The sequence below is a fragment of the Doryrhamphus excisus genome, linkage group LG22 (assembly GCF_037039965.1).
Source record: "Doryrhamphus excisus strain RoL-2023G ecotype Guam linkage group LG22, RoL_Dexc_Guam_v1.1, whole genome shotgun sequence".
Lineage (NCBI taxonomy): Eukaryota > Metazoa > Chordata > Actinopteri > Syngnathiformes > Syngnathidae > Doryrhamphus > Doryrhamphus excisus.
The window spans coordinates 11,589,523-11,614,942 of record NC_136378.1 but is presented as its reverse complement, the minus strand read 5'-3'; the positions used below and the strand labels follow the sequence as shown (position 1 = coordinate 11,614,942).

The following is a 25,420-nucleotide window of genomic DNA, read 5'->3' as shown; positions in this document are numbered from 1 at the left end:
AAGCAAAGTTGTGCACCTCAGTTGGTCCTGACCCCATAAACGAGTCACAGCAGGATGCACTGCTGATAAACAAAATCGACAAGGGATGAAATGCTGGTTGTTGTACAGATTGTGTTCCTTCATTGTATCCCACCAGGAATGTTGATTTATCAATCATTGTTCATCCGCCTCATCAGCCACAGGGTGCAGTTTGGAGTTGTTTTTTTTCTTTTTTATATGGAAATCCTCATTTTGCATTACTAACTCAACATGAGAACGCAATGCAATAATTTTAGTGTTTAAGAAAGGGTTTGCAACAATGTTGCATTCAAAGAACAATTAGTTTGCATGTTCTCCGCGTGCATGCGGGCGATTTCCTTCCAAAAACATGCTAGGTTAATTGGCAACTCCAAATTGTCCATAGGTATGAATGTGAGTGTGAATGGTTGTTTGTATATATGTGCCCTGGGATTGGCTGGCCACCAGTCCAGGGTGTACCCCGCCTCTTGCCCGAAGACAGCTGGGATAGGCTCCAGCACCCCCCTCGACCCTCATGAGGCTAAGCGGTAGAAAATGAATGAATGAATGAAAACAATAGCACATTATGTAGAGAAATCAATAAGCAAATCACAGGAACTACGATGCTTTCAAGGACCACTGAACAAAGTGGCCACAATGCACAAAGAGGATGCATTATTGGTGAAGCATAAATTGAGAGCTTTGTAAGTGCATCCAATCAAGAAACAGGTGACAGGCTCATAGCTCAGAAAAATGCACTAATTAGTCACAGCACCGCGTACGAAGACCAGACCTGATTGAGCACATTCAGACTTACCACTTTGGATGCACATCATCATCAAACGTTTGCAGTTGAAGCTCAGGTAGCAGTGGATGTGTCCCAACTATCTGGTGATGCAGGCCTACTAGAAGTGGATGCTAGCCCAGCTAGCTGGTGATGCAGGCCTACTAGAAGTGGATGCTAGCCCAGCTAGCTGGTGATGCAGGCCTACTAGAAGTGGATGCTAGCCCAGCTAGCTGGTGATGCAGGCCTAGTAGAAGTGGATGCTAGCCCAGCTAGCTGGTGATGCAGGCCTACTAGAAGTGGATGTTAGCCCAGCTAGCTGGTGATGCAGGCCTACTAGAAGTGGATGCTAGCCCAGCTAGCTGGTAATGCAGGCCTACTAGAAGTGGATGCTAGCCCAGCTAGCTGGTGATGCAGGCCTAGTAGAAGTGGATGCTAGCCCAGCTAGCAGTGGTTGAGGCCTAGCAGGCTGTGGCCATGGCCCAGCAGATGGTGGCTGTTGACCATCTTGTTGAATATGGAGGCTAACTTGTAGCACAGGCACCGATGGATGTAGCCCGCATGGCCATGATGCCTTCCTTGCAATAAAAGTGCTGAATTTACTTCAATATCACCAGCGAAAAGCAATGTTATCAGAAGATGTAAAACTCCCAGGTAAGATTTAAGTGATTCTGGCTCTTCATGTTTACCTCGGGGTGGCCTAGCAGCACCTTCATCCAGGACTCGTGTGAGCAGAAGGTGTTGTCTTTGCTTGGCTGGGTAGAAGATCTGTTCATTGTTTTGATCCCTCTTTCGCGGACATGTGTAACTCAGAAGTAAATACAGTAATACAAAAACAAATAACAGGCAAGCTGATGACATCGGCCGTGGTCTTTTAGTACTTAAAAATAATTTTTGCGGCAAACACAATAAGACCCGCAAAACCGTGTAAATGCACCACGGTGATCATCTTGTATTCACTTGCAGATATGATTGTAAAGGATGATTATTTACGTATGTACTGCCTGTGACATTTGCTGTAACCTACTTTGGGAAGCTATGAGAATATTGCCCACAGTTAAGACCAACCAGTTCACTTCCTGGTTGCTCTGGAGAATGTATTTATATGATAAAGATTCATGCCAAACTCATATAGCATACACTTCTACCACTTGTGGTCGTTTTTATGGCTTAAAACTGCACCAAGCATGGTCTCTTCTATTGTGCAGTTGCATCATCACCTCTTTTTGCCTTTTGCATGCAAAAATACCCCATGTAAACGATGTATAAATATGTCTTTGGGGTTGAGAATTAGTTATTTTGAGGGGTAGTCAATTTACACTCATATGTAAGATTACAAGTTTAACTACTACATTGACTACTTCACATTGCATCTCTAAAGTTAATGGAAGGATATAATACAATATTTGCTATATTATCGAGAGGTGTACTCCCTATATACTGAGACGGAGTCGGTAAGACTGAATACCATGTGGTGGTGGACTGGTCACGTTTGAATATTTCTACCTTATGCAACCTTTTTAGCTACAATAAAGTCACTTAGATTTCAATTTGATTTCTTTTAAATTACATCAACTCCATTACTTCCTTCCACTTATAAATTCCAAACAGTCAACTTAGCAGACGGGGAAGAAAATTACTCAGCTGCGTCTCCAACCTTGAAATAAAATGTAGAGTTCAATTGAATTGAATGGAAGTGAAGTGTAACCAGAGGACTAACACAGTAGATCTGATGTTCTCAGATAACGGCTTGATGCTTGGGTGTGGAGGGTGTTCTAATACCTGAAAGAACGCAAAGCTCAATTTTTCCCTCAGCCTGAGTCAATATTAATAAGGTTTGATCTTTATCTGATCTCTTCACCCCACCAAGGAGAATATAGATGAGATCAGTGCTCTGTTTGAGCAGCAGTTCAATACATCTCAAGCTCAATAACACACATCAGACAGTCAGAACAGGATACACCTTCATTGCAAATGTTTAACAAAAATCAAGGTTGGCATGTTGATCTATGCACAACTGCGTAGCTGTCAACATTTGCATTTGAGAATAAGGGACTTGTTCCTGAAAACGAGGTAAAATACGGAAAACTATTAAAAAGGAGGTTCAAATATAGTCATATTTCTGTGAAAACAGGATGCAGGGCCGACTGGTATGAACAATTGTGGAACATGAACAAAAGAATTGAGACAATAACTAAATCAAATGAATGGGAGCATAGTATTTTTGACTGATTTAAAGAAAAAAAATCAAACTTCATCCTAAAGATCCTTGATGAGCAGGAGGTCAGAGCTCTCAGGTGTTACTTACTTACTCGAACTCTATAATATTATAATGAATTCGATGTGGATTGTCTTTGTTGTTTCATGCTCTCAGTCAATCACCTCATCTCTCCTCTGCTAGATTTAGATTTCTGCAAGGCCGGCCAGATGAGGAGCCCAGAATACATCCACCAACAGCAGCAAAAGCAGCAGCATCAGCCTCAAGAGGAAGAGGATGAGGTATTATGCTCCGGACCCGCCACTCACATCCATAGCCGTGGCTACTCCCTGGGCGTAGGTTCGGATGTGGACACTGAGCCGGAGGTGGATCCCTCACCCGCTCATGGCCTGCAGCACATGTGGATGCGTGGTTTGAAGTCTGAGCAGAGCTCCTGCCTGACGAGCCGCGCCAACTCTGCCCTGTCTCTTACCGACACCGAGCATGACAGGAAATCTGAGCCTGATAATGGTGAGTGATAAAACCTCTTTTCACACTCCATAAGGAGATTGTCCATCAAAGCCAGAGGAGATAGAACATTTTGCATAGCAGATAGTGATACTTTGATGGTGCATTACTGTGCATCTTAGTACCGTGCAACGCTTGCTGAAACCCAGCGACTTCTGTAATTTTCTCTGCAGATGCAATTGAATCAATTTTGAAACAATACAAAAACATCAAACTCTTTTCATGCTTTAAGTTACAGCCTGAGGCAATTTGGTGACTGAAAGTCAGTTTCTGAACTATTGCTAATGCAAAAGTTCTGCTCTTTGAAGGCTCTTTTATGCAGTGAAATGTGGAAAATGTCCTATTGGTCATTGAGTCTCTCAGAGCAGCTTGAAATGGAGGTAAACCTGAGGCGTGGTGGTAGTGGGTGGGTGATGAATCCTGAGGAAAGTCTAATGATAAATGTCCAGGTCATACGGCTTGAAGAGGATTGAATATCCACTTGAAGTTGAAAAAGAATTTGGCTTAAGGTTTTTGAGGGAAATGAATCGTCGGGGCGTCTGCAGTAACTACCTGACTGGCGGCGGCCGACAGCCACATCAGAGGTAGGGCTTTATCCTGGAAGGAGGGAGACGTTGCGAGCTAGGGGTGAAGAAATGAGTCCAGCTGGAAAGAAGCCTGGGATTGAGCCAGCTATCTGTCTTGCATTGGCGGGCTTGGCTTCCCGCAGATGGAGAGTTAGTTAGGGGTGCGCGCAAACAAAGACAGAGCTCTCCAACTGGTCCCCAAGGGCACTGTCTGTTTATGTGCTGCAAGAAAGTGGAACGTATTCAGAAGCTAAGGAAAGAATGGCTAATGTAAAGGGAGGGGGTAAATGGAAAAAAAGAAGAAGATGGAACAAACCAAAATGCTAATGAGAGAATAGAAATGGTAATGTAATGGTATAATTAGAACGAGTCTAAAAGAGAATCAGAGGTTGGGAGTAAAACAGGTGAAGAGGAAGCTATGTCAGACAAAGAAGGCTGAAGAGGGGTGCAATAAGAGGAAAAACGTGCAGGGAAGGTTTTAGGGTACGCTTGTTTTTGTTAGGGATGCACCCAGGGGTGCACTTTAATGACGCACTGATTGGAAATGGAGTTAGCCTAATGCAAAATCACACCGCAGAAGATGAGCGAATGAGAGTGAGGGAGTGGAAGTGCTTGCAGCATTACACGCTAATCAATTTGTGATGGCTGTGTGCATATGAAAGTTATTACCATTCAAGATGAAGGCCTCCATCTTATCTGGGGTCAAAAAAGGGGGTACGGCAGATAGGCATGTGGAAAGAGGAGAGCAAATGAAGAAGTGGCACAGCTTTGAGAAGGATTGACAGGGGTGTGAAAAAGTGTTTGCACCCTTCCTATTTCTTACTTTTTTGCACGTTTGCCACGCTTCAATGATTTAGATCATCAAAAAAAAAGAAAATATTAGTCAATGACAACACAACTGAATGACACAACTGCAGTTTTTTTTTAATAAAATGTTTTATGGAACTGAGAGTAATTGAGATCTGTCAGTCTGGGAAAAGGTAAAAGCTATTTCTAAAGCTTTGGGACTCTAGCAAACCACAGTGAGAGCCATAATCCACACATGGTGAAAACAAGGTTGAAAGCAATTGTATTAAACTGCTACAATGGACCATGAAAGCTGGTTTAGGTGTGATTTCATGTCACATGTACAACTAAATGTCCTACGCCTCCCTGAACCCAACACATTCTGTCTCTTCTATTGCTTTTTCATCATACTTTCCCCCTCTCTGAATTGGTATCTGTTACTTGGCAGCCTTTCTTCCTCTGCTCTCATTTATTCTCATCCACTTCCTGTCCATCCACTGTGACACGTGGCCAGGTGTGTCCATGCGTAGCATCCTTTAATAGGAAATACATTATGGATGTCACAGTTCTCTCCACAACAAAGTCTTGTACTCCTCTATTCCCCTCAATAATGAAAGTTACAGTCACTCTAAGAAAAAAATGGTGTAAAGAGACTCGAATCAAAAAGCTAACGTTGCTGCAACGGCATTTTAAGTCAGTCCAACCTCGCACTCCCTTTGTCTTCAGAACGCACCCCCGTCCCAAACTCATTAATGATGTCAGCTTCAAACTGGCAGGAATCCTTTTGTTCCTCGTCTGATCGAAGCTGACAAGTCAATTTTGTCAGTGCATGTGTTTGCGTGTGTTGTCAACCTGACTGAGGGAAATAAAGGGAGGAAGGAACACATTAGGTTTTAACATTTAATACATGGATTTATTTATTCTCTTTCGTGCATGTGTGATCGGAAAACATGAGGCGGTATGTGTGTGTTGGGAGGGAGTTGCGTTTCCAACTGTGACACCTCCCTTGAGGATGGCTGTGGGCATTCTAGAGCATCAGTCCAGCCTGCTGACAAACTTGTGAAAATATCAAACTCTGTGAATTGACGACAGTGTAATGTTCGCTGAGGAGATTGGCAGAAGAAAAGACAAAATAAGGTTCAGATGGAGTTTACCGCTGACACACTCGCACAGCCACACACACACACACACACACACACACACACACACACACACGGTATATGACCAGAACAAGTCCAAACCCATTTTATTGTTGAATTCTCTCAAACCATCAGATTTCAATAACACATCTTTAAAATCCTTATTATTCTTTTTTGTACTTTACTAATGTTTTTTCAGGGTTAAGAAAACATTTCAAGAACGTCAGTGTGTGTGAAATTTTCCTTACCCGCTTTTGGCAGCATATTTTCTCAAAAGTGATTAGCGACAAATATAGTGACTTTTTCTGGCTTATCGGAGAGTTTTCTGGTATTTGGGGACGCAAAAGTGAAAGCACGTATTGTTCTGCACTTTGTGTTCTCAACCACCCCCACCCCAAAGCATTCACAAGCGGTAAGTGCACCCATGATGAACACACAGGGGTGGTAAAGTTTTCTTAATCTTCATTGAATTACTACTCATTACACTCTTCAGACTCCGTAACTTACCTCAGGACACACACTCACCTAGCACAATCAGGGTTTTGCCACACTTAATATACTGTATGACTCATGGAAAATTACTAGGGAGACACACAATGGATGCATTATTCTCACTCATGTCCTGACATCGGTAATTGATATCAAATTATTTTGAGTCATTGTGTTTATGTCTATTGTGCAAAACTAGCCCACTTTGATGATTCCTCCAATCACTCCACTACAAGATGATAAAATGTCATTTTGTGAAAAACAGTATATTATATTTAAAATAACTAAACCTCTGAATGTCATAGCCTCTTGACCTTGACCTTAGTTAGTGGATTCCATGCTCCACTGCATGTGAAGAGAGATGATTCAAGAGGAAAAGCGAGGCGGGAGGGGACAGGTAGATTTGCTGTCAGTGGACTGAATTACTGCCATGTGGGAAAAAGAAAACATTACTCTATGATGTGGGTTACAGCACTCTGCCAAAATGAGATGCTAATTAAGTGACCAGTTTTTCATTCGTCATTCCCTCAAGCCTGATATCTATCTTTATGGACTGTCCTTTGTTCTCTGCTTTTTGCACTGACACCTTGGCATGGAGCAGACTACCTCCTGGCATCACTCTACTGCATTTTTCCCTCACCTTGGTCTGAGAAGGATGTTTATAAAACACCTGCAAATCAATTCAAATTAGAGGCTCTTGCAAATATCAATGCAATTACCTTTGTCCGAGTAAGTGCTTAATTCCGATTGGCTTCCTCCTCCATTATTTTTCTTTTCAAACTTGACATCCCTTTCATATTTGTCTGATCCTGCTGCTGAATCAGAACACTTGATATGTTTTAATGTTCCACTTTAGCCATAGACTGCAGATAATGGTTGGAGGAAATGGGTTTTCAAATCTCTTCAAATGTGTAGCATTCCCAGGCTAGCAATTAAGCCAATCAAGTCAAATGTAGCTCGCAAAATATGATTCATTTCGGTGGTAATATCATTTTGAGAATTATGGACACGTATTGCTTTCTCACCAAAAGCATGACAAATATACATTTACAGCAGTATTTTCTGAAGTATTTTGTACAATGATAGATTAAGTTTGTTTACAATTTTGGTAAAATGAGATGTTGATCTTTAATCCTCCAGTTCTCAAGGGAATTGACACCACAGTAATCCCAGACCCGACTGTGATGAATTTACGCTCGCAAAATAGGACACCCTTTTGCAACACTGAGCAATAGTAGATCCCCGTGGAGATGTGAAGGAGGAGCAGTTGCATAGCGGAAGTGAACAGCAAAAAAGATGGTATAAAGGTTCCTGAATAAAAACTCTATCAACCATGTTTACCGTCTGTCATGAGATGGAAGCGGTCACGGCGCTAGCCCGGCTGCAGAGAGACCACTGATTGTTTATAGGAAACTATAAACAAGGAAACTTTGCATGCATATTCGGCTTAGACTTTTGTCTCAAATCATTTTGTGGGAAAAATAAATGTGGATATATATCGTATATTGATATTCAACCTAAATACAGTGGGATATGTGTTTCGGTCCATATTGCAGAGTGTGTGTTTTTTTTTTTTTTTGGTAATGTGGATCACAGTTGGACACCATACACTGCAGGGTGAATGTAGCCATAGCGTTTATGGAAATTGTTGAACTTTTTCATAATGTAGTTAATTGTCCTTGTGGAGAATGGAGGCCAGAACCAATTGGGATAAATATCACATGGTTGCTGAAAACTGGGTTGCGTGTAGCCTGGGGGACCATGTAGTGTCACACGGGGTCCTCATATACTTAATAAACATGGTCAATTATATTTTTAATGATCCCCCAAAGTTCTTTAGCAGAGCTGTAACTGAAAATGAGTGGAGAAGGTTAGCAAAGACACAGAAACAAAAGGTGGGAGAGTGGAGTAAAAAAAAAAAAAAATGACCTTACAGTTTAATGAGCGAACATATAGACTCAAAGAAAGTGTGAGGAAAAAAAAAAAGATTAAAAGGCTTGTCGGAGAGCAAATTTCATACAAGCATGGCAGAATCATTAATTCATTACAAGGAAAGGCATTGAAATGAAGTTATATTATGTGCGGAAATAACGACTCGAGTTGTACGCAAGATGTCAGTCGGGAATCAGATTTTTCTTGATTTCTCTTCATTATGGGACAATTCAGAGAATTATTCAAACTACAGACTTCTAATTAGACAGAGAGGGAATTACAAATATTTTACATACGAGTTCTTATCCAGAAATGTCAGCTAAGTCTCATTAAGCAGCGGCACTGAGAACGATTTAATGTGTCTCTTTCTTTTGATGTTTGAAGACACAGATCTCCTTTTGGCATTTGGGCGGTCATGATAACCCCACTGGAGCCGTGAATCTACGATACCCTCAGAGATAAAGACATCTGCGGATGTGCCAATCAAACTATGCAACCATGCATATGGACATGTTCCACCTGGTGTGTCTTCTAACCTCCCTGGTGTGATTGTGTGTCTGTGCGCATATGAGTGGCAGTCTAAGTGGAAACACCAGACAAACAGCCACATGCTCTAACTCTGCTTTTGCCTTCCGAGGGCCCTGGGGGGGTTTGCAGTAATGGATTTGTCTATTAGCTCGTAAAGAACATTGCTCAGTGCCATATCGATCATCTGAGCTGTAACGTTTAGGGTCTTTAAGTTGTAGAGTTGATCTAGTGGTACACAGACTCCCCTGGCTACTTTACTAGAGTGAGAGATGATCAACTTAACCCTGGTGCCATGCTTGGCCAGAGGAACCACTATAAACTCGTCCACTGGAGCCAGAAACTGTTTTTATTGAACCTGGGCATCCAGGAGAAGCTTCAGAGCCTCTGTGAATCTGCCAGATGTCAGATAGCGGCAACAATTTGATTCCCTGCTTCTTTAATGGTGGTCTCCTCACATAGTTAGCCATGCAGGTTCTGCTGTTGACAACCCGTCAAAAAAGATACGCAAGACCCCGTTGTCCTAATGATGGACCTTTACAGTCCACTAATCCAAAAGAAGAGTTACTGGACTGTGCTGCCGCTTGATGGGGGTTCCTTGGTTTATGTGTTCATGTGTGAGAGTAAGAGAAAGAAAATCTTTGGTCATTTTTCCTCTCATTCCATGCCTTTGCGTATGTGAATTCAAACACCCTACTCCATTATCATCTCGCTGCCATGGCAACAGTCATTGAATCAGAACATCAGTTGCAGCTTTCATCTCGTGCTGTCCACTGGTTGCCTACAGGCTGTCTGTATACATAAAGTGTGTTTGAATGAAAACATCACAGGGGCCAGCCACTGCTTGCCATTTATATACCGTAAGCGGTCATGTCTCCTGCAGTTCAACAATCACCTTCCAAGTGGAGGTCGGAGAGGTGAGCTGTTTTTAAATAAACAGCGGAATAAGCCGACCTTAAACTGTTTTTAGCTTCAAGCACTTTTAGCGTATTAAAATGAGCGGCGAGCATTGTGAGTGGCACATGAAAACGCTTAAAGCAGAAAGGAACAATAGCTCTGACAGTGTGCTGAGAGATTAGCGAAAAACAGAGTGGTTTACAGTGAAGCAGAGAGGCTGACTGGGGGCGGAGGACACAGAGGTGCATGTATGGTCACACACACACAAACACATATGCTCTCAGAAACCCACACACACTCTGTGCTGTGGTGTTTGTGATGCGGATGGAGGAGGGTGTTTTGTGTTTTGAAGAGCTGGTAGAAAATGCGCTGCCAACCCAACAGCACTGATTAGAAAATAATGTCCAGTAAGGAAAAGAGGAAAGGAAATTAGGCATCCGTCTCCTTTTTCCTTCACATTTGCAGTTTCTATGAAAGAACAGCTAAAAATATAATTGAACGTTCATGCATGATAGGAAAAAAAAGGGGACTTTTATACCGGACACAATATTTTGTATGTAGGTGAAGGGAACCTTTCACATACTGTATGTTGTGAAATAAGTGGTAAATTATTCTGATAATAACGGTGGTCGAGTGGTTAGCACGTTGGGCACACAGTCATGAGGTCGGCAAGACCTGGGTTGGATTCTGTGTGGAAACATCTGTGTGGAGTTTGCATGATCTCTCTGGGTACATTTGTTAAACTTTCCCTTTTAAATTTGGTATCAAATTAATATGCAGAATTAAACCATGCCGATTGCAAGTGGACACAAGTGATGCTCAAGTTCAACCCATTCAAATGGAAGTATCCCAACAAGCGGCTAAAATGAGAGATAAGTAGGATGAGAACTTATGTATTTATCAGTGCTCATGGAAAAAAATGCAAAATACATATTTTTGAACCAGAATGACTTACTTAGTCGAAAATGAAGGAACCAATAAATCGTGTTCAATATTTCAAATAAATAAAGTATATTCAAACATGTATAGAGAGAGAATAAAAGTCCACAAACTAGACCGTGAGCTCAGCAACTGGAAATGACGCAATATGTTACCGCATGCATCCGTTGCCAAAGGAGGAGTACCTGCACCCTGTATTAAAATGCGTCTATCCTTTATGTTTTTAAAAATGAAGATTTGCACATTCCTCATTGTTGCTGCAATAGCTTGCTTCCCCACCGCAGCTGCTGTAATTCTACCAAGGATTAGCACGCGCTATAGCTGCAGCAGTGCCGCTATGACACTCCTGGTGCCAGTAGTAAAGACCGGTGTTACATGGCACGGTGCCCTGAGCCGTTAGACCTCCAGGGTGTGTGCACCACCTGTCATTATGAGCCTGTACTTCTGGCAGCTATGGACAGATAATGGTCCACTGGGTCTCACCCAACAATCTGCTGACCAGTACGAGCGCTGGTGGTTGCATGGCTGCATACCAAGACACACATAACCCCGATCACGTGTACAGTATTAACAAGCCATCAACAATGTGTTTATTTTATTTTAATCAGTGAAAAACAATATGTACACCGATTTGATTCAGTGACTTTGCTCTGTGATAGACTTTTACTCTCTCGAGAGTTTTTGGTTTGCGACCTTTGTCACAGACAGAGCTTAATTGAAAAAGCAACAATAGGACTTTGGAAAGTCATTAATTGTTATGGTTAATTAAGGTAAACATTAAATGAGGGGAGTTTTAATTGGTTTCTCTTGATGAGAGAAGGGATCTGGGGTCACTCGGATCTGCATATGTAAATAACTGAAAACTCCTCCAGGCCTGGCTTAGCTCTGTCTGCCTCGGAGTGCTGTCTCTCTCTGTGTGATGTTGTTTATTTTCCTCTCTGCTTGTCTTCCTCTCTCTGCCCCTCTTCACTCACAGCCATGCATGCACACATGCATGCCGAGGCATGGAGGCACACACCCAGCTGAGCTGTCAGCAAAACAAATGGACTGCTTTTGTCAAGTGACATTGATGGGGCGTATGCATGTGCTCCATGCTAAACCGCACTCCCTAAAGAGATGCATTTGTTAAGGTGAGGTTTGGCACTTTGGCACAAGATACTGTATCACCTTCATATTTGAAGGATTTGGAAGTATCCTAACCCCCCTGCCCTCTACCACCATATCTTGTTACAGAAGCCTTGACACGGTAGAATAGGCAAAACGCAATGAAAATGGAAACTATCACAAAAAAGATAGACGTTATTGCTGTGCATCCACTCTGAGCTACAGTACCTGTGCCTGAAGAGAGGGCAGTAATAGTGCACCCAATCACTTCACACGATCGATTGCCTTAATAGAGCATCAGATAGATGATCATGCAGTGAAATAAATAGCTTCTTAAATGTTACAGTACGTTGCTAAACGCATCGGCATTTTATGTCCGACTTGTAAAATAAAATAGGGGTGTAAGTGCGTTTATTTTTGTGTACAGAAGTGTATAAGCGTGTGTTTCTGCATATGTGGTTGAGAGGAGCAGACAATTGGAAGTCTGCTCAGTCACCCGGTCACCCTGCTGCAGTATAACACCTCATGGCCAGCGCATGGCTGTTGCCAATATTTCAAACAATTGAATGTGCTTTGTCCATCCAAACAGATGCTTTACCCCATTTCCAGAGGGTTCATGTATGTTTAATACATGTGAAATGTGTGCTCTTCTATTTGTGGTCATTTTTGCGTTAACTACTCTGACACCTCACACATTTTCTCTTTATATGAATCGTGAACAGTGGTGTGTAGTCATAGCCACCAAAGCCTTCTCTGCTGGCCTAAACACAACCAAAATCACTGACCTACACAGAAAAGGCGGTTAATTCTTGTACTTTATGTGTTCTGTGTACAAAGCGAGGGCTTAGGATTTAATTTAGGTATAATTTAGGTCTAAGTTCTGACTTTTGCAACAGTTCTGATATTACCGTGGTGGAGTTCTGCATTTATGTCACCAAACATCCGATAGCTGTTATCATGTTGTCCATGAGACTTTTGAAACTAAGTTAATATTAGCTCTGCTGGTTGCAGTCAAGGGGTGTACTCCATTTTCCCTAAATTGCTGCATGACACATCAATCAAAAAATAAATTACACACTATTAACATTTCAACCACTTCTTAACACTCACTTATTATGTTATTTCATGCCCATCCCTTGCTTTAATTACCATTTTGGCATAGTAACTTGTCATTTAAGTGCAGAAATAAGTTATATAAGTAACCATTCTGAAATGAAAATCTTAAAAACAATTGAACATATTAAAAACATTGTGTCAAAATGACAGAAAATGCTAAAATACTACAAGGCAGATAAATGCAATTATTCCACTGGCCATAGACAAACAGAACTGAATTTCACAACAATACGAGTGTGATAATGTGCTCTTCAGGTTGGAAAGTTGTGCTTGTTAGGAGTGCAGCTCTTTCAGTCTGTGATTTGCTTCCAAGCCATTCACTCTTCAGTGATTTGTTTTCCTCCAAAAATGAGAGCGCGACACAAATATTTGTTCTTTTTGCTAATCAACAACAGAAACAGTGTTTAGACAATAGTTCCTGGAAAAGATTATTTGCATATTTTTCAATTTGTATTGCTATACAGCGAGCACATATTACAGTTTACATTTTGGAAACTGATTGTCTCTCCGTTTGGGGATCCGTTTACCTTTGGTCTCATACCAAAATTGACTCAAATTGTTTTTTCACTGAATTAAATATGCTGATTGGCATGGCCGACTTTGTTGTGGTGACTGGGCTTCTTACTAAAATATCAATTTCGTACTCAGTCAAGCCATGTATGTAAACATTATTAGGTTTTTGAAAATGCATGAGAGGAAATGTGTGGGTGATGATGAGCCTGATTCAGCTGTGGCTCATGTTTCTTGTTTGCATTGAGCCCTACTTTTCTTTTTTATTATTTGGCCATGTACTGTATAACTGCTAGTAATATTCTTGTTCTTGCTAGTTTTCTTACCCCTTTTAACTTGTGCTGCCCTCTTTTCAACTTGCAAAAATAGTTGGTCTCTAAACTTCACATTTATGGTCAATGCTTAGCACTTTCAATTAGGATAGTGTTGGTGTAATGTAGTGGGTGGAATTTCAAAGTAGCAAATAGTCATGCTTTAACTTTATAATAAAACCATGCTCCCACCACATGTGTAGGCTGTATACTTTAAAAAAAATATCGCCCTAACATCCATTCTCCCATAATATTAAACACATACAATTTCCAAAAATGTCCGCTTCTTACTTGTTTGCTTGCCCTCCCCTCCCCTTTGCTGTGGTTGTCTTGTCACTGATGTTTGCATGATCTCTAGTGGTCTGCAGTCTCTGCAGCTCTGGGTCAGGGTCCTCACTGTTGTGCCTTTTTAACCTAGTGCTGGTCTGGCATGATGTCCTGCTTGGGACATGCCAGGGTGCCACCACGCTTGGGGTAGGAAGTGGTGTGCATGTGTGTGGGTGCTTTTTATTTATTTGTATTACCTATTTTTAATGGGCAGGACAGACAGGGGTTGGCTCTGTTGGGGCAGGGGGCTGGGTGTTCCACCTTGGCTGGGTGGTCCCGTTTTGGGGGCCTGTGGTAAACCAACATTTGGTGGAATGAAAGAGGGTAATATCTCAAATGCCCTTGCCCTCAGTTGCCCTCTGTCAACTCCTCACTATTATGCCTCATGCTTTCATGCCTGATTTATGTGAAGTTGATGATGCAGCAGCATACAGTATTTTGTTTCTACTGTACTTGAGGAGACGTGAAATCAAGGGCCTGTAGCCACTATTGAACTATTTTGGTGGTGCATTTACCCGTGAAACACATACTGGTCATAAATCTATATCGTCTTGGTTTGGATGACAAATGGCACATTTTTTCTTCTCATAGCCAAAGGCCATCATATGTCTTTCATCCTGTTATGATTTTGAGTGGGAAGGTCTTATACAAGAGCTATTTACATCTGGGGGCTGTCTAGCTGAATGGATCTCCCCTGATATTTCAAGCAGAGGAGGTAAAGAAAGCCGTAGCCCACGGCTGAGGTAGGTAAAATATATACAGTACAGTATATGCAGTTATATTATTGGAACTAATACATGGGAAGCATGGTGAATGGTAAAGTTTGTCCACAGGCACAGAGAGATAACCGACTGAAAGTAATATATTAATGTGCTCATATGGCTAAAGTATTAAAGCACGAGGCACCTTTGTGTAAATTTAAATAGTTTTGGATTATGTGGCTGCTACAAGGCTTGTAATCATAAGTGAACTACACACAGCAGGGCCGCAATCATCAGTTAATTTCTTAATGAGGACACAATAGCTTGGAGATCAAAGCCTCTCCATTTGCATGTACTCTCAATGTGGCCACAATTTGGAGCAGTTCTTCAAAATATATCCATTTCTGCAAGAACATGCCCTGTTGTGTTGTGCGGTACTCTTATTCCAATAAGAACAGTTCCCATAGTGATTCCAAATATTTTCGACACCCGTGTCTTATCACCTTCAATCATGATGAGCCATAGACTTCCAACCATATGGAATGAATGTGAATTAACTCTGCACCCTGCTTGCCGCTGAAACACATTCATCACACAGGCTAAAGACGACCCTATCACTAATACACACAAACACCTCATTTCCAAGTTGAATAGCACAACACCTATCACCCATCCATCCATGGTGTCGCACTCTTCACACTTACAGAACACGCTGTTCTTTGTGGAGAGAGAATAATAACATTAGCAACAGATTGTGTTTTTTCATGTTTCTTTGAGCCTGCATAATGTCTTTGACTCATCAGAGTTGCAAGAGAGCTTCATCGCTGAAATATCCCTTTATTTCCATCATATCCAAATCCCTGTTCAAATCTACTCAATTGCCACTTGTGCAGATATGAGAAGGTTGAGTGGACTGCTGGAAAATCAATGGTTGTCGGAAGTTGAAAGGAAGAATGGGGCAGGTTGTCCACAGGTTAGAGATGTATTGTGGACTATTGACTTGTCGTCCGTGTGGCAGGAACATTGCGAAAACACATCTAAAGGGATATTATTGACAAAGAAGCACGGGCATGAAGCTCGGTAAAGTGGACAGATACTTTATTATTCTCAGGGGGTAAACTCGTTTTCACAGTCAATACGTGAATACACGGAACACTCTGAAGATGGAGTCGTAAAGGTTTAAAGACTTTCCTGATATTTAAAGGTGACTCAACACTTGAAAATCCAGAGTCTATAATGACAGGAGTTTTGCAGGATTTGGCACAAAACGGAAAGCCTGTCACACTTTTTGGGGTACTTATGCATAACCTGAAAAAAATCATTATTCCCCAGCAGTGTCATGGTACATTTTGCAGTAGACGGTACAGACTTGATTCCCGGACAAGGAATACCCAGCCATTGGAGATCTCCAGTGTCAGTCAAATGATACCTGGTGTAGAAAATAAGCACATACTAGCTCTTGGGACACAAAGCCGACTCTGATTCAAAGCCCCAACCTTCTTGCTGTGAGGCACCACGACCAACCACCTGTACGCAGACCTGCCAACATGTACGCATTTTTTGTACACTTAACCCGTGAATATGTTTGAACCCTTATTGATCTCAGGTACGCGCTTTGTCGCCATTGTCAGTTTCCTTGCCGCCATAGCTTACATCGGTGCTGTCACGCCCGAGCATAACGAAGCCTCCGTTCGAGCATGACATGCATCTCCAACAAAATAACCAAAACTGTGATTGGTCGGCTTGTAGAAGAGTATTTCCTGTTTGTGTAGGACTCGTTCAGAGAGACGATCCACCTCCGTGAATGTGGTCTTTGGTTTTGGCTATCCTGACTGTTAAATATGGATTAGTTCAGCTGCAATGCTTCTTCTCTCTTAGATTACCAACGTTCCCTAGCAACTGGGAGCTAACAAGCTAACTAGTCGATAACAGTTGGCATTGCGTCACATCAGATTTCAATGTCAAACTACAGACATCTAATTAATACAATGCATAGTACAGTAATATAGCACTATTAAACTATAAACCCGAGGGTGCACTCAAACATTGAAGCAATATGCGTTTGCTTAACAAAAGACAGACATAATACTTGCAAAACTGGTGTTTCCTTGAGTTTACTGATTTCCTTGAGTCAGAGTTGTTATGAGACACAGGCTAGGAGGATATCTTCAAGGTTGTGTGCAATAATCACCTACATGAATGCTGTCATTCTGCTAGCATGCTACACTCTCCCTCTGGAAATAGAGAGCGTTCAGCCTTGTTAGGCCTCTAAGAGCTGCGAGGAGCCTGTCATTTCGCATTAAAGTAGCATAGCATTGCTGCTTTCATGGTTTCAGTCCTCATTGGACAGCGAATGATATATTTATGTATAGAAATGAGATGGAAGGCAGACCTGCTTGTCGACTCACCAGACTTTAGCTTCTACGTGTGTGTGCCTATGCGTGTGGGAACGTATACACATGCGTCATTGTCAGGCTGTATGGCATTTCCTATAATGTATTTGTGTTCCCTTGGCTGTGCCATCCTGTGTTATGGGGAGAGTTCAACTGTATAGTTGGCGGGGATTTTTCCGTCAAACCTTGGTTTTGAATGCTCCGGTTTGTTCTTGGATAATGTCTTGGCTATTGTACAATATAGCACATATTTGCTGTCACGTTAACCATAATAAGTAATTGTGCCCGCAAACGCCCATTAACTTGAATTGGTCGTGGGTCCTTAAAGGGCCGTCATTGAGTCCAGATCCGGTCCAAGATTGGTGATGACTGCTTTATAGAATATTACGGTATCCTGGTTCCATTGTGTTCCATTGTGGCAAAGAAAGAAAAAAATCAACAATGTTTTTTTTATATATATTTTTTTGGATCCCTCAAACAGATTGATTGGGTTTTACATTATTTCCTATGGCAAAAAAATGCTGAGGTTTTTGTACATTTCAATTTTGGTTGAACCTTTTGGAGTTAATTAATAATGAAAAGTGTGCTGTAATTTGTTCTCAATACCATACGTACATAAACACAGCATGTCAGGGAAAGGCTCGCTTTACATTTTCTTAAAATAGACACACTTTGAAGAAAAGCCATCCTTCCTCAACCCTTCTTCCCCACAGTCTACCTTAGCCCACTCATACATTTGGTATGCCTGCCCACTTAGGTGGATCTGAAACGGCACCAGATACATGTTTCTGTCACAAGCTTTGTGTCAGTTTTTTTTTTTTTTTTTTTTTTTTTTACATGTGCAAGGAAAATGGGGAAAGAACGGATAATTCTGACAGTAGGAATCAGTTCGGGCAGATCTTAAATGTTTTACTGCTTTAATGGGACTCCAGAAATAGATGCAGTGCTAATGTCCTCTGACTCTAGAAATAGGGGGCAGAATGTGTTTGTGTAGTTGTGTGTAACTTGTGCGCATGTCTGTGAGTGTGTGTGGCTGCTCATGTGTGTGATTCAAATGGGCTTAAGTGAAGGATTCTCGCATGCAAATGAAGCCACTTAAATCTGAGACCTTTTTCCCCTCTATCTCAAAGGACACCCTATTCTCTATTTAGAGCACCACTCTGACATCAGCTCGATGGAGGCGAGGCCCAATGGGGCTTTGGCCTTGAGTGGCACACTATAGACTATAAGAAATCACACAGATTTGCCGTATATAATCTCTCATCCGTTGAGATATCCACAACAAATCTTCAACAACCTCTTTCCGGATACAAGACACTCAACATAAACCATTGCCCAGCTTGAGCATGAAGCATTACCTTTTGAAGAAGTACTCAATATTGTGGGATTTTTGTGGGTATTCGGTGCTTCCAGATAGTATTTGCCGCTTTAGAACATTTAACCATCTCTCAGCATGGTTTCTCTTCTCCAGACAGATACTGACCCTGAATATCGATCCCTCTGCCTGCTGTATCCTTTCCCCTCTAGACAATCCATACAAAATGTATTAGTTGTGGAGAGAGCTACAATGTCCTCTGTAGCTAATCATATTATGGCCACAGAGAGCGGTATCAGTAAAGAAGCAACCTATATTCAGGGCCGGTGCGAATGGTCCTGATTGGTAAATGGTATTGCTGTGTTAAATAGTGGGTTTTAAAGCATCAAAGTGGGAAGCATGTTAGCTGATTATTATATATTATTTTTTGTCGAAAGTGTATGCATCCTACATATGTGAAGAGATACGCACATTTGAAGTCAGCATGTCAAAAAGAAGAAGAAAGTGCTGATTGTTGAGTGGGACAATCAAAGGCTCTGGTGCTAATCAGAGCTTTCAGGCATACCAGAATGGTAAAATGCTTGGAATATACAATGAAGCTTCAGCAGATGCCCAATGCCTGACTGATGTGATTGCTCTCCTCATTCACTAGGGAGCAAGAAATAGAAATCAGCCCCCAGCTAGCGGGTAGGACTATATATCGGTTTATGGCAGTAATGCAGGACCTTATCCAATGAACTTTATCATTGAAATGTCACACTTGTATATGAGATATTTAACATCTTAAGACTGTACTTTATATTTTGATTTATATTTCGATATATGTTTAGTGATTTATGTTGTAAGGATGGATTTTCATTGTGCTCTGTGACATTAACAAAGTTCTATTCCATTCTATTCTTTGGGTTTGGATCTTTATCTGCTACAGTATATGCTCCGTGAACGTGGTCATTAATTAGATACCCAACCCACGAGTGGAGATAACCCGCAGGATTGGCTCCATTCTCATCTCGTCCCCAATCAAAATGAGATTGGGGACAAATAATAATGATCATAATAATATGTACATAATATATCAATGTTGTTGTTCTGCACAATATCATAGGGCAATGTCAGATTTCCAGATTTCCTGGAATTCCTAGACAACTGTCACAGATTTATGTGGGAACATAACACCGTATGCAATAAAACAACATGAAGTACGAACAGCCCGGCTACAGATGTGAAGCAAAGATAGCTGATAATGTATGGCTTAAAAGCATCACTAGAGCGCTTGCTAGTTCACTCTACACTCCATACAACCAGAAACCAAATAGTAAATGAAAATTACTAACACAATTCCATGTTGTTGAGCCAAGGATATAACGCCAATCCAATCTGTCTGACAAGGAGTGCTCTATGCAACTGCTTAAGAAGCTCATTCATTATGTACATGGGATTAGAGAAAATCTAATTGAGTTAGTCTGTTGGAAAAAATACTTTTAAGATATAATTGACTGAAAACCTGCCTGAATAATTTGGTAAGAAGTTGAGCTATTGTAGCAACTAAACAGCAACCGGTTTAAGACAGTTTGGGCACACTTGTCCCTAATATATTCATCTTAGAGGTAAAATTCATGAAACTGGAAGACTATCCATCCATCATCATCAGCACCAATGTAGCAGTGTTGCATGTGTGCATGTCAACATACTGTTAAAATTAATATTCTATGTGACAAATATGTCCTTTTTGATTTCACATTGTGTCACTTTCGACTTATTTTTTGAATACTTGTGGCAAAAACCAAAAAATAATAATTAAAAAGGGTGCATTCGCAAATAGAAGAGCCCCGACGTGTGCCTTCCACGTCTTCCTGTTAGTTGATAGTCAGTTGTTGGGCCTTCTGACAGACGGATTCATTAAATCATGCCACAGTGGTAACCTGCCGTGACAGGACGCCATTGCCTCCTTGGAATTCCTCAATCAGAGTCTCTCATGCGCTTAACGAGGAAGTAAACACGCTAAATTGTCTGTTGGAGGAGAAACGGAGAGAGGCTGTCTCAATTCAGCGTGTCATGAGTGATGTCCGCTGGAGTTTGTTAAGGATAATATATAACCTTGTTATTATTCTTCTTCCATCAATAGAAATTGGGCACTGACGTGTATCATACATGAATGCTTTTTGTGTAATAGAGTAAGAGACTGTTGATACTGGATATTGATTTCTTTAAAAATGTAAAGAGCTGAGGACATGTCCAGGTGACAGTGGCTATAACCAAATCACCATGCTAATAGTGTGCACAAAGTGTCAAATAACATTCAATACCGAGCGGTTAGACTCTTTATAATGTTGTGCAAAAACATATTTACTGCATTTATTTAACAGTTCATGTTTGTGCACATGTTTGTGATTTATTATATAGTATTTTATGTCCTGACTGTGTTCTGTGTAGGTGTGAGTGACTTAGTTGTTTTTTTATATAAAGTCCAACTTACACCCAAACTAGATATACATCACATAGGAATGGAACTTGTAAGTAACAAGCGGACCAACTGTGCCGGGAACCAATTAAAAACCAAGTTTGATTCCCTAATCACAGTATGGGTTAATGTTTCATAAATGGAGCTGTGTCAGTTTGTTGGTCAGTCAAATTGTAAGTTTTACTTGGACATAGAAGGGTTAGGGTTAAGGTTAGGGTTAGCAATCTGTATCGATAAACGGTTTTCATATCTTGCTGAACTCAAGGCCATGTACTCAATCGTGAATTGAACACGAATGTTTTAGTTATCGTGGTAGTTTGGTGTGCATTTAGTAGACAACTATTCTAAAGTTCAGAGGTGCTAGTCTAGTCTACAAAGAGCCTGTAATAAAAAAAACAGTACACGAATGTCGTAAATGAGCGTTACATTTGAATATGCGGTTTGTTGTTCCAGATCTGCCTGGGAGCTGCCTGCCTTGACAACAGGGTGGGTTTTAAAGGGGTGTTGACTGTTGTCTCTGCGTGTTCCTTTTAAGGCTATTTTGAGCTGAAGACCTGCAGGGTGTGTGTGTGTGTGTGTGTGTGTAGGATGTGTGCGTGTCAGGGTTGTGTTTTAATTAGAGAGACGGGAGTGTGTCCTTGGGCTGGCGCAGAGGGTCAGGAGAACCTGGTAGTCCTGGGACAAGTCTGGCAAGCCTGCTAAACACCCATTACTCAGGCGTGTAGATGCACTTAAAAGTGCACGCGCACCTTCACACCCGTGCACGCACATTTGGCTCTCTTCTCCTTGGCCACTGATATCGTGTGGTAAGCAAGCAGCCTGCATGTCCATGTGTTCTGAGGCTGTCTCTCATCGCTGGTAGCGGAATTACCATTGGCGCTACTCTGGGGAGATGGAGAAAGGCAAGGGAGAGAGAGGTGAGCAGATTGAGAAGTACAGGAGGTGGAGTAGAAGGAGCAAGTTGAGAGGGGGGTGAAGGGGATTAAAAGAAGAAAAGGTTGAGAGGGGAGAGGGAGGGAGCGTCTTGACATTTATGTCCCTGACCGGCAGAAAATGCCACTCCAACCTGGCATCTCTCTTTCATTCTGCACTGCTCTCTACAGCCTTGACTTGACCCATAACTTACATCCGACACCTATTTCCATACACGCGCTGCACTCCCGCAACCTTGGTTGGTCACTTCTCCTCTCATTTCCCTGTATCAGCCTTCCCATTTTCATGCTTCTGCCATATGACCTCTGGCTTTCATCCAGCCTTCCCGTCGTTGTATTCATTTCCATATCACAGACCATCACCTATACCACATCACTCCCAACTTTCATCAGCTTTCCTTTTTGATTCTCCATTACTCTTTCACTTCTTTTCTCCTCCAAGACCGATATTTGCAAGACTCTCACCCTCCCTCCAAGGCTAATCTCCACCTCTCCCCTCCCCACACACCTCTGGTGTGCCTAGCCTAGGCCCCAGCCGATGATGGGACTCATAAAGCCTCCCAGATGAGGTGATAGCTAATGGCTGTTGAATAATGCATAGCAGGCAGGCTTTAGAGAGCCCAGTCTATTAGCCTGACCAAATACTCTGGGCTTTTATTAAAGACCAACACTTACAATTACAAACTACATTAAGGCTGGGGTCCTCACTCATCCCCCTCGCCCATATTCTTCCCTGTCATAGCTAAGACTGAATATTATCTTTTCCTTTTTCAAATTGTATATCCTTGAGCCAGCTGACCCTTTTAGAAAAGGTTGCTGACAGTCTTTTTTTTCTAGTTTCTATGCCTTTTTTTCCCCATCATTGCGTCAAGGGTTAGTAGCCCTTTTATTCACCACTGTCGATAGAGAAAGAAATGGGTGACATGGAGGGCAGAAGCACATTTCCTTTGCAGGTAGCTTGTATGAAAATGAAAGGATGCATAAAGGTTGCTAATGTCTCCCGCTGCGCTTGATTGTGACAGCAAGCTAATGTATCGAGAGCACTGAAATGTTGTGTATTGGTTGTACAATATGTACATCTGCTGTGTATCCTCTAATGCTGCAGATGAGCAACTCCTCCTTCCACATGCATTTTAATGATCACTAAAAGCTCCAAGCGTGTGGTAATGGCTTGTAAACTGTTATATAGTTGTGTTTGCTTACGGCTTTTAAAGCTGTTTTGTACCTGTGCTTTGGACCTATGTTTAATTGCACACGTGGCTGTATCGCTCTAATAGTATATTGACCCGTCCTTTGATTTTGAGTTTGCGAGGCAAGGTCTCATCGTTTATTTGCATATGACAGTGTGGTGTCTGCACATTTTGACATGTTTGCATGGTTGAGTAATTGTGTGGCATGCGTCCGTTTATTTTCTTCTTTAATGAGACTATATTCAGGATCAATGGTCAGCAGTGACTCCAGTTATTATTTTTTTTACTGACTTGTCTATCCTTGATGACGTTAGGGAGAATGGGGGCGTAGGCTGCTAACGCTTGGGTTGACACATCTCCATGTGTCAATGCCGAACTCTGTACACAATATAACATATAGGAATAAACAAACTTTGTATTTGCTTAAATAGTTCCACACATATTGCCCTGTTTTAACAAAATCGGTAAGATGTTCCAAGATGGTCCAGGAAAATAATGCCACAAATAATGCCACAAGGACCTTGGCCAACAATGTTACAACTTTGTGTTTGTTTGTCTGCATTCTGTCTTGTCTTAGTGATGTTTATTTGTTCTGACCTCTTGGTTTTCCTTCTGGCAAGCAGTTGCTCAATGGCCTGTGCTATATATAGTAATGTCTGAATGTCAGTGACCTTTAAAATAATCCTTTTGTTTGAAATCACATACTTTGAAGGTTAATGTCAAGTCAAATATGGTCCAAAAGCAACATGATGCATGGTATACTTTATTGTGCATAAGCAGGGTCTCAAAAAACGTAACATAAAAACACATAAATATGTGTCTGTTGTATGTTCCATATGTTGCAACATTTTATGACATAGAAATTGCTACATTTGTACATTTTGACCCAAGACAAGGAATAAACCGAGGATGAGGCTGCCGTGGATGTCTCCTGTCAGCTCAGTGCTCAAGTCCTGTCTCCCGTCTGAGTTGAGTTGGATCATGGTGCCTGCCAGTTTCAGTTTGTCAGCTTTCCGCCAATAATATAATGTTGCAGAAACATTTTTTGTACACCATGACTTTCTACAGCCCGTGTAATGATTTTGATGTGTTTTTAATTAAGTTTTTAATTAATTTATGGACGCATGTTCATAACTACGGAAAGTTGTAAACAGAGTACCAACTGTACTGTATACTGGCATAGTATATTTTCCAATGAATCCCAATGAAAATGACGAAGCAGTAAGGAGAATTTCTTTCTACAAAAGTGTCAGACCAATTCAGACACATGCAGCAGCTCAGATAACGTTGAACACTTCACCGTTAAACTGTGAAATGAAAAATCACTCCTCTCCTGGACGACCTAATGTACAGTATGTATCCCTTTACTTCATCTTCCTGCAGTAAAATTATGTCAGTTCGGATTCGAAAAGTAGGGCTTCAACATCTACAGCCAAGATAATCTGCTTCTGCTCAAATAATATTCCCAAAAACACGACAAATTATAATAATGTAGAATGCTAAGTCTAGTGCACCAATCAATTCTACTTTGATAATATAAAATACACACTGTCCAGACTAATAAAACAAATAGCAATGACTGGACGAGTGGTTAGCGTGCAGGCCACACAGCGAGGAGACCCAGGTTTGATTCCTGTGTGGGTTCGGCCAATTAACATAGCATGTTTTTGGAATGTGGGAGGAAACCGGAGTACCCGGAGAAAACCCACGCATGCGCAGGGAGAATGTGCAAACTCCACACAGAGATGGCCGAAGGTGAGATTGAACTCAGGTTTCCTAGCTGTGAGGTATGCACGCTAACCACTTGGCCACCGTGCAGCCCAATAGTAATTGTAAGAATTGTATCAAGCGACATGCTAATTCTGAAAACATTCCTCCAGTTTTATTCCGACAGAAATATTAACAAATGGTTCAAATTGTGTGTGTTTGTGAAAACGTAGGCTTGTATTGAGACAGCAAAGGACTTTGCTAACAGTCCCCCCCCCCTCCCGTCTCTCTAGAGACGCATGAGGAGCAGAGGGCAACTGCGGTCTGATGTGGGGCATCTGTTCCCACATTTGTTAAGCTTTGCCTGGTGTGTGCGATTTAAAGATGGCGAGGGAGGGAGCGCGAGCGGTGCAAAAGTGTGTGTGAATGCTGTTGTGATTGGTGTGATAGGTGCAGTTGGTGGACTGGAACGGCAAGGTGTTGTTGCAGTAGAGGGCAGGTTCCGACTTGTCATTGGACTGTGTTAAAGCCGACCCGGGGCGGGGGCTGCACTCACCTCATTGACCGCAAGATG

The 25,420-nt window shown here is 41.7% G+C and overlaps 1 protein-coding gene across 4 annotated transcripts in view; it reads left to right on the top strand.

The window, feature by feature from the left end:
* The window catches only part of tenm1 (teneurin transmembrane protein 1), a 162,550-nt gene that overhangs the window by 19,705 nt on the left and 117,425 nt on the right, over positions 1-25,420 (top strand). For 3 of the 4 annotated variants that reach the window (XM_058063855.2, XM_058063856.2, XM_058063854.2), the window contains exon 3: positions 3,183-3,509. In XM_058063855.2, the coding sequence (XP_057919838.2) occupies positions 3,183-3,509 (327 nt within the window). Of the gene's footprint in view, positions 1-1,140; positions 1,436-3,182; positions 3,510-25,420 lie in introns of those variants that run through there. The other variant, XM_058063857.2, reaches the window with a different exon arrangement.